Source organism: Bactrocera neohumeralis, chromosome 6, assembly GCF_024586455.1.
Source record: "Bactrocera neohumeralis isolate Rockhampton chromosome 6, APGP_CSIRO_Bneo_wtdbg2-racon-allhic-juicebox.fasta_v2, whole genome shotgun sequence".
Lineage (NCBI taxonomy): Eukaryota > Metazoa > Arthropoda > Insecta > Diptera > Tephritidae > Bactrocera > Bactrocera neohumeralis.
The window spans coordinates 53,787,694-53,799,949 of record NC_065923.1 but is presented as its reverse complement, the minus strand read 5'-3'; the positions used below and the strand labels follow the sequence as shown (position 1 = coordinate 53,799,949).

Genomic DNA, 12,256 nt, shown 5'->3' with positions numbered 1-12,256 from the left:
AGTGGATTTCTTTTTTAAAATATTCGATATTGAGACTTCAGCGCTTGTTGTTGTACTTAAAAATATTAGAGTTGATCTTAGTTTACATGACTAATGAGTTCGATTGAACGCTTAAGCATAACTATTTATAAAAAATATTGATAGTCGAAAAAGTTTTTTCGTATTTCTAATCAAACTCCAATTTATTATTTTATTAATAAATAAATAAACAAACCAAAATTGTACATTGGTCAACCACTTTTTGCCATTTTTCCGCTAGAATCATTATTCCATCAATGCATCGTCTCCGTAAACTTAATAAATTTCATTGGTGGCTTGCGTAGTATTCTTCCATATTTTATACAAAAATTTCAATTTAGCAAATTTCTTCAATATTTTCACTTATTTTTGAACAGCTGTAACTTATTTTTATTTATGGTATGACACAATATGATTGGCAGCACTGGAGGTATACGACTGCAACGACATCTATTGACAAAATACAAAAATAGTTTTTCGACGGCCCAATATATATGATATTTATATACGTAATTATATATATTTATACCCTGAACAGGGTACTACTGTGAGCAAAAGATAGTAAGACCTTGTTCATAATTTTAAAATACTTAATTTATTATTCAAAATCTATGTCGTTTCCCTCTAAGTAATTTCTTTTGCCTCCATTCGCGTAGCTTTTCACGTTTAATGTCTTTAATTGACTCAAAAAGGGTTTCCCCGGAGCGGTTTTTTGAACAGGGTATTTTAGGTTAGCCCTCAAATTTGTAACACCGAAAAGGAAACGTCAGAGACCCTAAAAAGTATATATATATATATGTATGTACATAAATCATCATCATGGCGAGCTAAGACCTTTGTATATTTACGAACTATACGCATTATAAATAATTGGAATGTCGGATATTGAAGCCATGGACCACAATAGATGTTGTCAGTTCTCTTGATGAAGTGAATCGGTCATATACTAGGACTTTGATTTGAAGATGTTATAATTTTTTAGCCATGTAGTGACATTTTGATATTATGGGAACTTAAGAGTCAAGCTCTAAATGTAAATAAAAAATAAACTACACATTCATGTTATAACTTCTTACAGGGTTTTTCCGGAAAGTAATAGGACTGAGTCGAAAAAAAAATATTATTGAACCTATCGTTACAATTCTTTAAAAACTCAAAATGCTCAGAAGGTTGCCTCTTAGTCTCGGGATCATACTAAAAAATCCATGACTCGTCACCTGTGATTACGTTATTCAAAAAATTGGGGTTCATTTTCACACTTCCATTCCCCGCACACTTTGCGCATGTTCAATTGCTCCGTCACAATGTCATGAACCACAGCTTTTGATAAATTTTAACTTCTGGGCAATTAAACGAATTCTTAGTCGACGGTCTGAGTTCACGAGTCACATTGTTGGTGTTTGTCGAAGTTGTCAAAATTCCCTGCATGGTCTTCATCATCTATCTCTTCCCGGCCCTCCAAAAACGCCTGGTGCCACCGAAACACATCACTTCTTGCTAAAGCAAGATTTGGGTAAGCCTGCTTGATCATATCAAACGTCTCGGCCGCAGATTTACCGAGTTTCACACAGAATTTAATCGCGTACCTCTACTCCAACGAACGCAGCATTTTCGGCTTGGACCACTCACAGAAACACGTCGCGCGAAAATGTTTATCCTGACTCTCCAAGTGCTCGGAGACAACTGACCAGCCGCTCGTTCATTAGCTAGGAACGCCCTCTGCCGAATCCAGTCGGTGCGCGCACGCTCCGAAGTACAGTCGCGGCGAAAGAAATCAGTCCTATTACTTTCCGGACAAAACCCAGCATTTTTATTTTAAAATAATAAAGGAAGGGTTAAGTTCAGGTGCAACCGAACATTTCATTCACTTGCGGCATGCAGCGATCAAAGCTGGCTAAATACCTTAAGGTTTCAGGGATCAGCTTCATTGTTTGACGAGATCATGAATGGATAGCAATCAAATGTGGTATCTTATTAACTTATATTGAAAGTCATGTACCAACTTAGTTTTATTAATGTATTTTTTTATCACGTCAATGAAAATTACGCGAATACTATTCTTAATGGAATGGTTTTAATTTAATTAAAATAACACAAATTTAAGGCAGAATTAATTTGGAATTGCTTATTTCGATTGAGATACATTAAGCGCACTACTCCGACAGAGCTTTATCCCAGTATATATTCATAGGTGCTTGATTTGCACACTGTAAAATGAAATAATCATCCTAGTTGTAGTCCGATTTCGCTCATATTTTACGAGGGCTGTCTGATAAATAACCGATCTCAACGTGAAGCTGGCGGCACACCTGAAAAAAAAGTTTCTACTTCAAATTGTGCATATTATAATAGCTACTCGCCAAAATTTCAGAAATTTATCTTGCGCAATTATCTGTTGACAGTCGTTTTTGTGAGTCTATTTCGGTGATTTCCCCAAAATGGAAAAAATTGAATATCGAGCTGTAATTAAATTTTTATTTTTGAAAGGCAATACGCCTTCACAAATCAAAGATGAGTTGGACTCTGTGTATGGTGACTCTGCACCATTGTTTACCACCGTAAAATTTTGGGCAGCTGAATTTAAACGTGGTCGCAGGAGCTTGGAAGATGATGAACGTCCTGGGCGTCCAAAAACTGTAACCACTAACGATAACATCGCTAAAGTTCATCAATTGGTACTAGACGACCGCCGGATTAAAGTTAAGGAAATAGCTGAGATTATGAAGATGTCAAAAGAACGTGTTTGTCACATATTAAACCAAGATTTGGGCATGAGAAAGCTGTCCGCGCGTTGGGTGCCGCGTTTGCTTACTCTAGACCACAAACGTGCGCGCATGAACATTTCCAGCGCTCTATTTGGAAGGTTTGCAGAGATGGGAGCATCGCTGGGAGAAGTATGTGGAGTTATAAGGAGACTATGTAGAAAAATAAAAAAAAAAGTTTTGAAAAAGTCGCGTGCATCATGGTTAGGTCAGTTATTTATCAGACAGCCCTCGTTTACTTATATTACATATTAAATTCGGTCGATATCGATCAAATAGGTTATTAGTTATGGGCTTTCACCTAAATGTGAACGGTGCCACGCCCTTCGTCTTAGTTTGACCTCGGCTCCTATATGTAAAGTCCTCTCGTACTATCTCAGATGTAAAATTTACTAGCTCTGCATAGCAAGCTGTTATGTTACCTTTGTTCAGTAGTATTTGGCATTTTATCGTGGAAAGACTTTCACCTGAACACCGCTCACAAATCGTTCAACTGTTTTACGAATATTCACGTTCTGTAAAAAATGTGTTGCGCGCGCTTCGCTCAATTTTTGATCAACATAATCGGACTACTGAGCGTAATAATCGCAACACCCATCACCCATCTTGAGACCCAGCATTCATTATTGGAAAATATTCGACGGAATAGACCACGTCCAGTACGCAGTGAGGAAATATAACAACAGTAGCTGAGAGTGTACACGAAGACCGCGGAGGCTCGATTCGGCGCTGTTCGCAGCAACTCGGACTGACGTATGGATGACTCGGCGCTTTTACGACTAGATCTTAAATTGAAAGCTGAAAAAACACAGCTTGTGCAAGAACTGTCGACCTACCCCAGCGGCATCGCTTCGCTCTATGGGCTCTTGAAAAGAACCAAGAAGATCAGAGGTTTTCGAGCCAAATTTTGCTTAGCGATGGGGCCACTTTCTGGCTCAATGGGTATGTAAATAAGCAAAATTGCCGCATTTGGGACGAAGAGTAACCTGTAGAGATTCAAGAATACCTTTTTTATTTAGAAAAAACAACGGTTTAGTGTAATTTGTGGGCTTGTGGAATCATCGATTCATATTTCTTCAAAAATGATGCCGGTGAGGACGTAACCGTCAATGGCGACCGTTACGTTCACGCCATGATAATCAACTATTCGATGCCCGAAATTGAAGCTCGTGATCTCAGCGGTGTTTGGTTTCAAGAGGACGGCGCCACTTCCCACACATTGCATCAATCAATGGATTTATTGGGAGAACACTTCGGTGAGCAGTTAATTTCACGTTCACGGTTTGATTACGTTCATTTACGAACTAGTCCTCTCGGGTATCGGTCGGACGGAAAGACAGACAGTCACTCGAAATTCAACTCGTCACGTCATCCTGATCATTTATATATGTACATGTATGGTATATAACACTATATTTTTCTCGATAAGATTTAGGTGATACACACAACTCTGTTCTTTCTGTTATGCTCTGTAGCAACATGTTGCCAGAGTATACAAATTGTAGGACCATAAATTATATCTTATTTCTTCAATTAACTCTCAGATTTAAAAACAGATGTGTAAGTATGTACTCTTTTAATCAAAACAAGGAACACGTATTTATTTAACATTCTTAAGTTTGTAGGTTTCCAATAAATACATTCAATCTTCTTCGCTTCTGCCGCAACTTGTGAAATAATATAATAAATTACCATGGACCTAATGTACAAAATTACCTTGATACCCATCAGCCGCACTGCTTGCCTTCCTCTGTTTCTTGTTTCGATGTATTTTCTTTGCTAGATTCCACATATAATTAACTACCAATTCTAGAATGAAGCTGAAAGCACTCAGTAGCAATCCGAAACCGAAAATGCCCAAAGCGTAGCGACATTCAGTGATGCCGATCGAAACAAAACCACCCATACCACCCTCACATTTCGGTTTCTGCGGAAACCATTTCAGCTCTTCGCGGTTCATCAAGCCAACTTCACGTTGCCAACGCAATCTACAATTAAGTTAAGAAAAAGATGAAGAAGAAGACAAATATAATAACTAAACTAAATAAGAAGCACTCACTGTCTACGAAAGAGTTCCTTGTACGGGAAATTCTTTCGGGTTGGAACTGCAATCATCGGCAACTGAAATGGCTCCAGCTCTTTGAGTCCACACTTTTCTGGCTCGCTAAAGGTGTTGCTTATGATCTGATATCCGGCTTGCAATTCTACTTGGTAAGCGAAAAGGCCCGTGCGCATCTTCTCCATGCCTACTTCGGAACGCATGAAAATATTTTCACCTTTCGGTGCAATTTTCTTATGATACAAATGATTGGTAACGGGATCGGTGGACTCCTACAACCGTATAACTGTTAGTTACAAACACATTTTAACACTTAAATCGCTTTCACTTACATTGAAGTATATTTTATTGTATTGTGTATCTTGTACACCAACCTCTAACGGGGACTGCGTTAAATCACTTAAAGTTTGTATGGCCTCCGAAGGACTCTGCAGCAACGCCACTATATTCGCCGAAAATGACGTATACAAGAAAAGTGTCGAAACAAATGTCGTGAAAATGATGACGCGAGCGGAGCGATTGAGTAGGTTAGCATAGAAACCCTGCTGACACATCGCACCCCAAACGAACACCACACAATCCAAAATATCCATCTCGTGCAAATGTGGCGAATATACTAGCTCCACAATGAATATACCTATAGTGAAAATCATCAGCAGTAGTATAGCAATCCAGACATCACTGGCAAAGGGCATGGCAAAGATGTTGGCCACGGCCGATAGTGGCGGTTGGCGAAACATTATGCCAGCGCGTATTCGATATGTTTCAGCTACAAAATCCACTATGGCGATGCGATCGAGACGCATGAAAATGGCCATTTGAGCGAAGTCCAGTTCGTAACGTTGAAAACGTCCCATCAGTCCATCGAACGAGCCGTTTGGTTTATGCCAACCATAGTTGTCCACTTGATGCGTGTTGAAGCTTTCAGAAAAAAGAATAGAAATATTAATTATGTTTTTTCTTATTTATGTAAATAGTAGGACGCTCTGCAAAGTTTTTTCATTACATGGCGACAGGCCTTAAACTGCGTACACATCTTTGCGCTACAGAGCTATTTATAGAAAGTGAAGAGAGAATTGTCATAAATCCACTGCTTTTTTTAAATAGGCACAGAATACCGGGTTGAAGTGGGACAGCGGTAGACTATAAAGGATAAGAATTCAAGAAAAGGTATTCTTATTTTCCGGACTAGAAATGTTGTGTGGTAAAGTGGATTCGGTGGAGTTTAAAACTTGCGCGTAGGAAGATGAGATGTCAGAATAGTACCTTTGTGAATGACAAGCCTTTAGCCGGTTGAGACGGGATATTTTCCACGGTTTCCAAAGTTCAAACATAAAAAACAATGGGCCACTGGGAGGAAGAAATGTATTTACTAAATCCACTGTGCTGCTGGATAAGTTTTACTTAGTGAGCACTTGGGAGCACAATGGGCTTAGTGATGGCCTAATTGCGGCCGCCTGCGGTCTACACGCTCGCTCGCCTGCCTTTTTCAACCAACCAACTAACCAACAACACAGGAACTGATTTGGATTTTCTCCGGCCAAGGATTGTTATTTCGGAGATCTAACCCCGTTTAGATCGGTAAGTCTTAGTATAAACTTGGCGTCATTGGAGCAACGCCTTGCAGCAGTGTTGCTACGTATCCTCTGACTCGTGCTGGCATTGAGTCCAATCCGGGCCCGGAGGATATCTTCTGCTGCGTTTACGCCATATAATTTAAAAAATCTTCAAGTGAGCCCCTCATAGGGTTTCAAACCTAACGTTTACTAAACTAAATATAACAATTTTTAGAGAAAATTTATAGTGAAAAACTCAACACTCCCCAGTATGACATCTACCTCAACTATTAATTGGAGGAATTGTAAGAACTTACCGTAAATTTAATTTGTTCGCCAACTCAAGTGTCAGCCTATTATTTACTTTTGAAATAGTGTCGATATGCCGTAGCGACAAATCCTCTATATTCGTAAACAAATCAGGAAAGGCGATCACAAGTCCCGTCTTGAAAGTGATACCTTCCAAATTTTGACGATAAGAAATGGCCGAACCGAATTTACCTAGCGCTTGCAACATATCCTCTGCGTCCCGCAATTCCCGACCACCCACCGAGGTGCGTCGCAAAGGCTTGTCTGCGGCTACCTTATACACATCCACCAATGTGAAAAATTGCGCGCCTGGCTGCCACAACATGACACGCACCTCGCCATCCGGCGGCAGAAATATGTCCTCATCGTCGAGTAGTGAAATATGTGTCGGCTCATCGGTGAAAAGCAACCAAAAGCGATTTGTGGTGAAATAGTTGTGCTCGGCGGCAGCGGCCCAGCGTAGCACGTTAAGTGAACAGGCGCTGGCGAATTGCAACAACAGTATACCTGATTTATAGGTAAGTGCTGGCAGCTGCAGACGCAATGGGCGACGCGTGTTGTTATCGCTACGGAATGTGCGCGGTGGACCGAACGTGGCGCGGTTCATTGCAGGTGCGGCGCTTGTTGAATCTGCCGTTGAGGTGTGAGTCGTGTTGAATGGCTCAGCTTCAGCCTGCGCTTGCACCGCACTACGAGTGCTTTCGTTGTCATCGTAGTCTTGGCCATTGAATACGCGGGTGGAAAAGCCATGGGCGATAAATTGGCGCAGTAGCGATTTCAATTTATGATGCTTTTCGCTGGTGCCTGCAATGAGAGGAGAATTGAAAGGCGCAGTTGGTTTATGTTGTTGAAAATATTGGTCATTTCATTTTATATTTTTTGCTGCCGAGTTTATAGCTTCTACTATTGGTTTATGGGGAGGATTATCGTACCCCTCCATTTTACCTTCCGCTGCATCATTGCAACATATTACTTCCTTACCTACATCCTGCGGACAGACAATCAACATTATGTTGTGTACACCATACCAACGAAAATATTCCATGAAAATTTGTGCATCGTAACCTCCCCAAGTAGGCTCTTTCGGTGTTGAATTGCCTAGTTGCTCGGCACCTGCTAAACCGCTTGGCCCAGCGCCGCTTGAAATGACCACCAGAAATATGTGGCAAATTAGTAGTAAGAAGTGTGGAGTCATAGCTTGTACTCTTCTTGCTTAAGCCTTTTATTTTTCCTTCTTTCTCAAAACCGTGTTCTGCTGCATGCCACGGTTGTGTCGTAAATTGCCGCCAAGTTGAGTGTTCCATTCATTTTATAGCGCTGTCCGTTTACTCATCCTCATGTAGGAGAGTTTTTACCATTAAGCGGGGTAGTTAATATCTTTATGCGTATTTCGAAGCGCAATTGCGGACTTATTAGTCCAATTATAAAATAATGAAAAAATAGGTGTGTTGAGTTGTTGAGTCGCACTCACGAGGATTAAATTGCAGCAATTTGGTGGAAAATTGCTGTTGCTCTTAAATTTATAATGTGCGTAGTAAAAATAAACATGTGTAAGTGTAGAGCTATTTTAAAGGAACGGTATTTCACGAATAAAGCAATATATTGGCTCTTCATTTCGGAAACAATACAGTCGGGCTAGTGACTATCTTAGAGTGATGAGAGCGCAGAAAGGATTTTATACCGAGTTTCTTTTGAACAAAAACTATGAATGCTGAAATACCATTAAGATTTAGGAATTTGAGTTGAGTGTTAAGACTCTCAAAATATCAAAATTATGTTTTTGTTTGCGCGAGCTCACAATCGATAATAATTAGTTTAAATTATCAGATAAACAAAATAATAAAATCTAATTCTTAACTCACAGTGCAGCAAGCTCTCTAAAGTTCCTTGAAACTCTTCGATTGGGAGCAATCGAGATCTCGGGCATTTGATGCAGATGAGTTTAATGTATTCCAAATTTCAAACTGCAACTCTATTCTTAGCAGTAGCGTACCATCGCCATCTTATTTTTTAGAATTTACCCCTAGAACTCCATTACTTCGAATCATAATTTCTTAATTTTTGTCATTATATTGTTGGACTTATGATTATAATGTATATTCGACATTTTTATATCCTGAACAGGGTATATTAAGTTTGTCACGAAGTTTGTAACACCCAGAAGGAATCGTCGGAGACCCTATAAAGTGTATATATAAATGATCAGTATGTCGAGCTGAGTCGATTTAGCCATGTCCGTCTGTCTGTTCGTCTGTCCATCTGTCTGTCAGTATATTTACGAACTAGTCCCTCAGTTTTTAAGATATCGTTTTGAAATTTTGCAAACGTCATTTTCTCTTCAAGAAGCTGCTCATTTGTCGGAACTGCCTATATCGGACCACTATAACATATAGCTGCCATATAAACTGAACGAACGGAATGAAGTTCTTGTATGGAAAGCTTTCACATTTGGCAATGTATCTTCACAAAAGTTGGCACAGGTTATTTTTTATGGCAACAAAGTAATCTCCGAAGAAATTGTTCAGATCGGTTAACTATAGCATAAAGCTGCCATACAAACTGAATGATGGGAATCAAATGCTTGCATGGGAAACTTCCTCATTTGACGATATATCTTCACGAAATTTGACATGGATTACTGCTTAAGGTAATAATATAATCTCCGAAAAAATTGTTTAGATCGGATTAGCTTCCATATAAACTGAACGCATAGTTACTAAAAGAAATGCTCCTGTGAAGGGTATATCAGCTTCGGTGCAGCCGAAGTTAACGTTTTTTCTTGTTTAATTACTTTATTAAATTCTACAACACCTTACTAACCTAAATACAAGTTAATCCGAGTATTAGTTTCGGAGATACAGCCTTCAGAGCTTTGCGCTCGAGGCTAGCTAGGCTAAGTGTCCCGTCTTTAAAACGTTCTTCTCGAAACTGTGTTTTTGAACTCGGTTGGCAAGATTTTTCGAGAACTACTGAACCGATCTTCATGAAATTTTACAAATGTCTTTAAGATACAATTCTTAAAGACTTGGACGAAGGATTTTTTTCGATTGCAATTATTTGATAAAAAATGTCGCGAAGTTTTAATTTTTTTGAAAACTGTCCGCCAAAAATCCAACTTTCAGTTTTTTCCCTTCGTCCAAGTTCTAAGTTAATGTTTGAACTAAAATACGCATTTTTTCACTTTAGATGATCCTGTAAGAAGTTATCCTGTTAACGCGCCGCGTCAATTGCCGAGTTTAAAATATTTTTTCCCAAAATTTTTAGAATTTCTTTGTTAATAGTGCATGTTTGTAATAATATAAAATTTTATTAAAATATTTAATATTTTATATGAGAAAAAATTGTTGAAAAACGGCTGTTTTTTTCCCGAGGAAACCCATGTAACCCCTTAAAGAAACAACAAAACAGCCGCCAACTGTACAGTAACTAGTATCCTGGGTGTGAGCTTTGCTCAACAAGCTCCTTGCTTAATACCTGACAAAGGGAAATGATGGTAGGAGCTTTGATCTGAACTCTATCTTGCTTTGGATAACCTTAAGATACTTACCATATTTGAACATTGCCAATTTTAACTCCCCTTGTTAACGGTATCGGTACCATTGGTATTCAAGGCCACCCAGCAGTTCTTATTGCTACAAAAAGTCCACTTGTCTCAAGCCAAAGGTATCGAAATTTCATAGTACTTAAAGGTGATCGAAAAGAATGAAATGTTTTGACACTAACTGTAAATCAAAGCTAAATCTACTGCCAAACTCCGCAAAATACACAAACGCAAACTGCAAAATAAATCACGCAAAGTTTTCGCCATTTTGGCAACTGCAACATGCAATTTTCCGCTGTCAGAAACTGCACGCCAGCGATAACAATAACATTCGAATGCTTGCTATACTAAGTACGTCAAAATATTTTCTGTAAATCTCTTTTTCCCCATTTTCTTTTCTCCGAGTGCCTTTTCTACTCGGTTTTCGAGCCGTGAAGCTTTCGCTGCCATCGATGGCAGTGGCAACAACAGCGAAGAATTCTTCATTTTCACAACAGCGTAGCACGCACATGCTGCATTGTTAGATGGGCGAGGGTGGACTAGGGAAAGTAGTTAACTGAAAAATTGCAGTTCTTGCTTTTGCCAAGCTGTTAGTTGGCACATTTAATTGACAGCATGACTTCTCGTTCACAACTGTAAGTAAATAATGGAAATACAATTAAGAACTGATTGAGTCTAATTCAACAGAAAGGGCAAAAAAATTGTTGCCATAGGTTGGATACGAACTTTTGAAAAGTTGTTTAACAGAAAGCTTCGAAAAAGTTTAGAGTTTATATTCGAGACTGGATCAGTGATCCTTTTTAATATTGCAAAATTGACAACTACTTTATAGTCATATTTTGGTAAAATAGAATATCAAGCTTCCAAAGCTTTAACAAAGCTCTTTAGTATGCCATGAGACTTTCTATTCTATAGTCATCGTTTGTTAAAATAGAATATCGAACTTCCAGAGCTTATATAAAGCTCTTTAGCATGCCATGAGACTTTATTTGGTTGGTACAAAATATTCTGAAATTGGTTACGCGAGCTTTTGACTCAATTTGAATGTCTTTTTAGCAACTTGGTCCAAGAAATGAGCTAATCCGATGGCGTTGGTGCGGCTAGTGGAAACGTTGTTAAATGAATGGGTTCAAGGTAGAAGGCTATCGGCGGTTTGCTGCTCGCAATAGTTACAACTACTACGTCGAAGTTAAGTCTGTGTATAATAATAGAATAGAATATCAAGAACAGAATTCAGAGAGACTTACTCCGGGGTCTTGAGACCATTTATCTATTTTAAATTTGATCAACAGCCGGTTATAACTTAAAGAAATGCAAGGGATGGCTGATATTTCGGTGATCTATTCTCTTAAGATCAGCAATCAATAATTAAGCTATCGAGGCTGCAAGGTTCTTTTGAAGCCATAGGAGTGCTATTTTCTATTGGAAAGTCTAAATAGAAAGGCGCTTTGCTTCAAGAAAGATTTATGTAGCAGTTTTTTTTATTCAAAAAATATACGAGACCTCGTGCTGGCCATTCGAAAGCCTTAGTCTAACACCCGCTTGCCTGTCATTGACTAAGTATCTCTTTAATTTATGGGATACTATAAGAAAAAGACACAAAATTCTTTCAAATATTTTTAAAGAAGAAATCTATGCACCATCAATTTCAATTCTTCATTTTCCGTCTTATGCCAAAGATTTCAATTATTTCAATTTATTTTTTCAATTCTCCATCGAATCACATATTTGCCTTGCTTTCAATTTGGTTTATGTTGTCGCAGACTTCTTTGCAGTACTTACCGTCATATTCATAAAATGCTTGCCACAAATTTAATATTCCAAAATATGTCACTGCAGCGCATAAAAATATTTATTTTTCATTCTCGGCGGAGCAAAAATATTTTCAAATTTCTTCATAATACACGCGTGCTTGTAAGTATGTGTGCAATGTGTGTCTAACAGCCTTTTTGCTGAGAAGCGCGATTCCGTTGCGGCACGCTGATTGCAATATGTTGCGCGCCCAATGTGC

The 12,256-nt window shown here is 38.7% G+C and overlaps 1 protein-coding gene across 1 annotated transcript; it reads right to left on the bottom strand.

Moving 5' to 3' along the window:
* Nucleotides 1–4,349: 4,349 nt before the first annotated feature.
* LOC126762291 (uncharacterized) lies at nucleotides 4,350–8,002 on the bottom strand. The gene is made up of 5 exons (XM_050478961.1): nucleotides 7,686–8,002; nucleotides 6,713–7,508; nucleotides 5,172–5,760; nucleotides 4,840–5,111; nucleotides 4,350–4,768 (listed from the first exon to the last, which is right to left on the bottom strand). Exons 1-5 carry the CDS (start codon nucleotides 7,897–7,899, stop codon nucleotides 4,480–4,482), a joined length of 2,160 nt encoding a protein of 719 aa, XP_050334918.1. The 5' UTR covers nucleotides 7,900–8,002; the 3' UTR covers nucleotides 4,350–4,479.
* Between the last annotated feature and the right edge of the window lie 4,254 nt (nucleotides 8,003–12,256).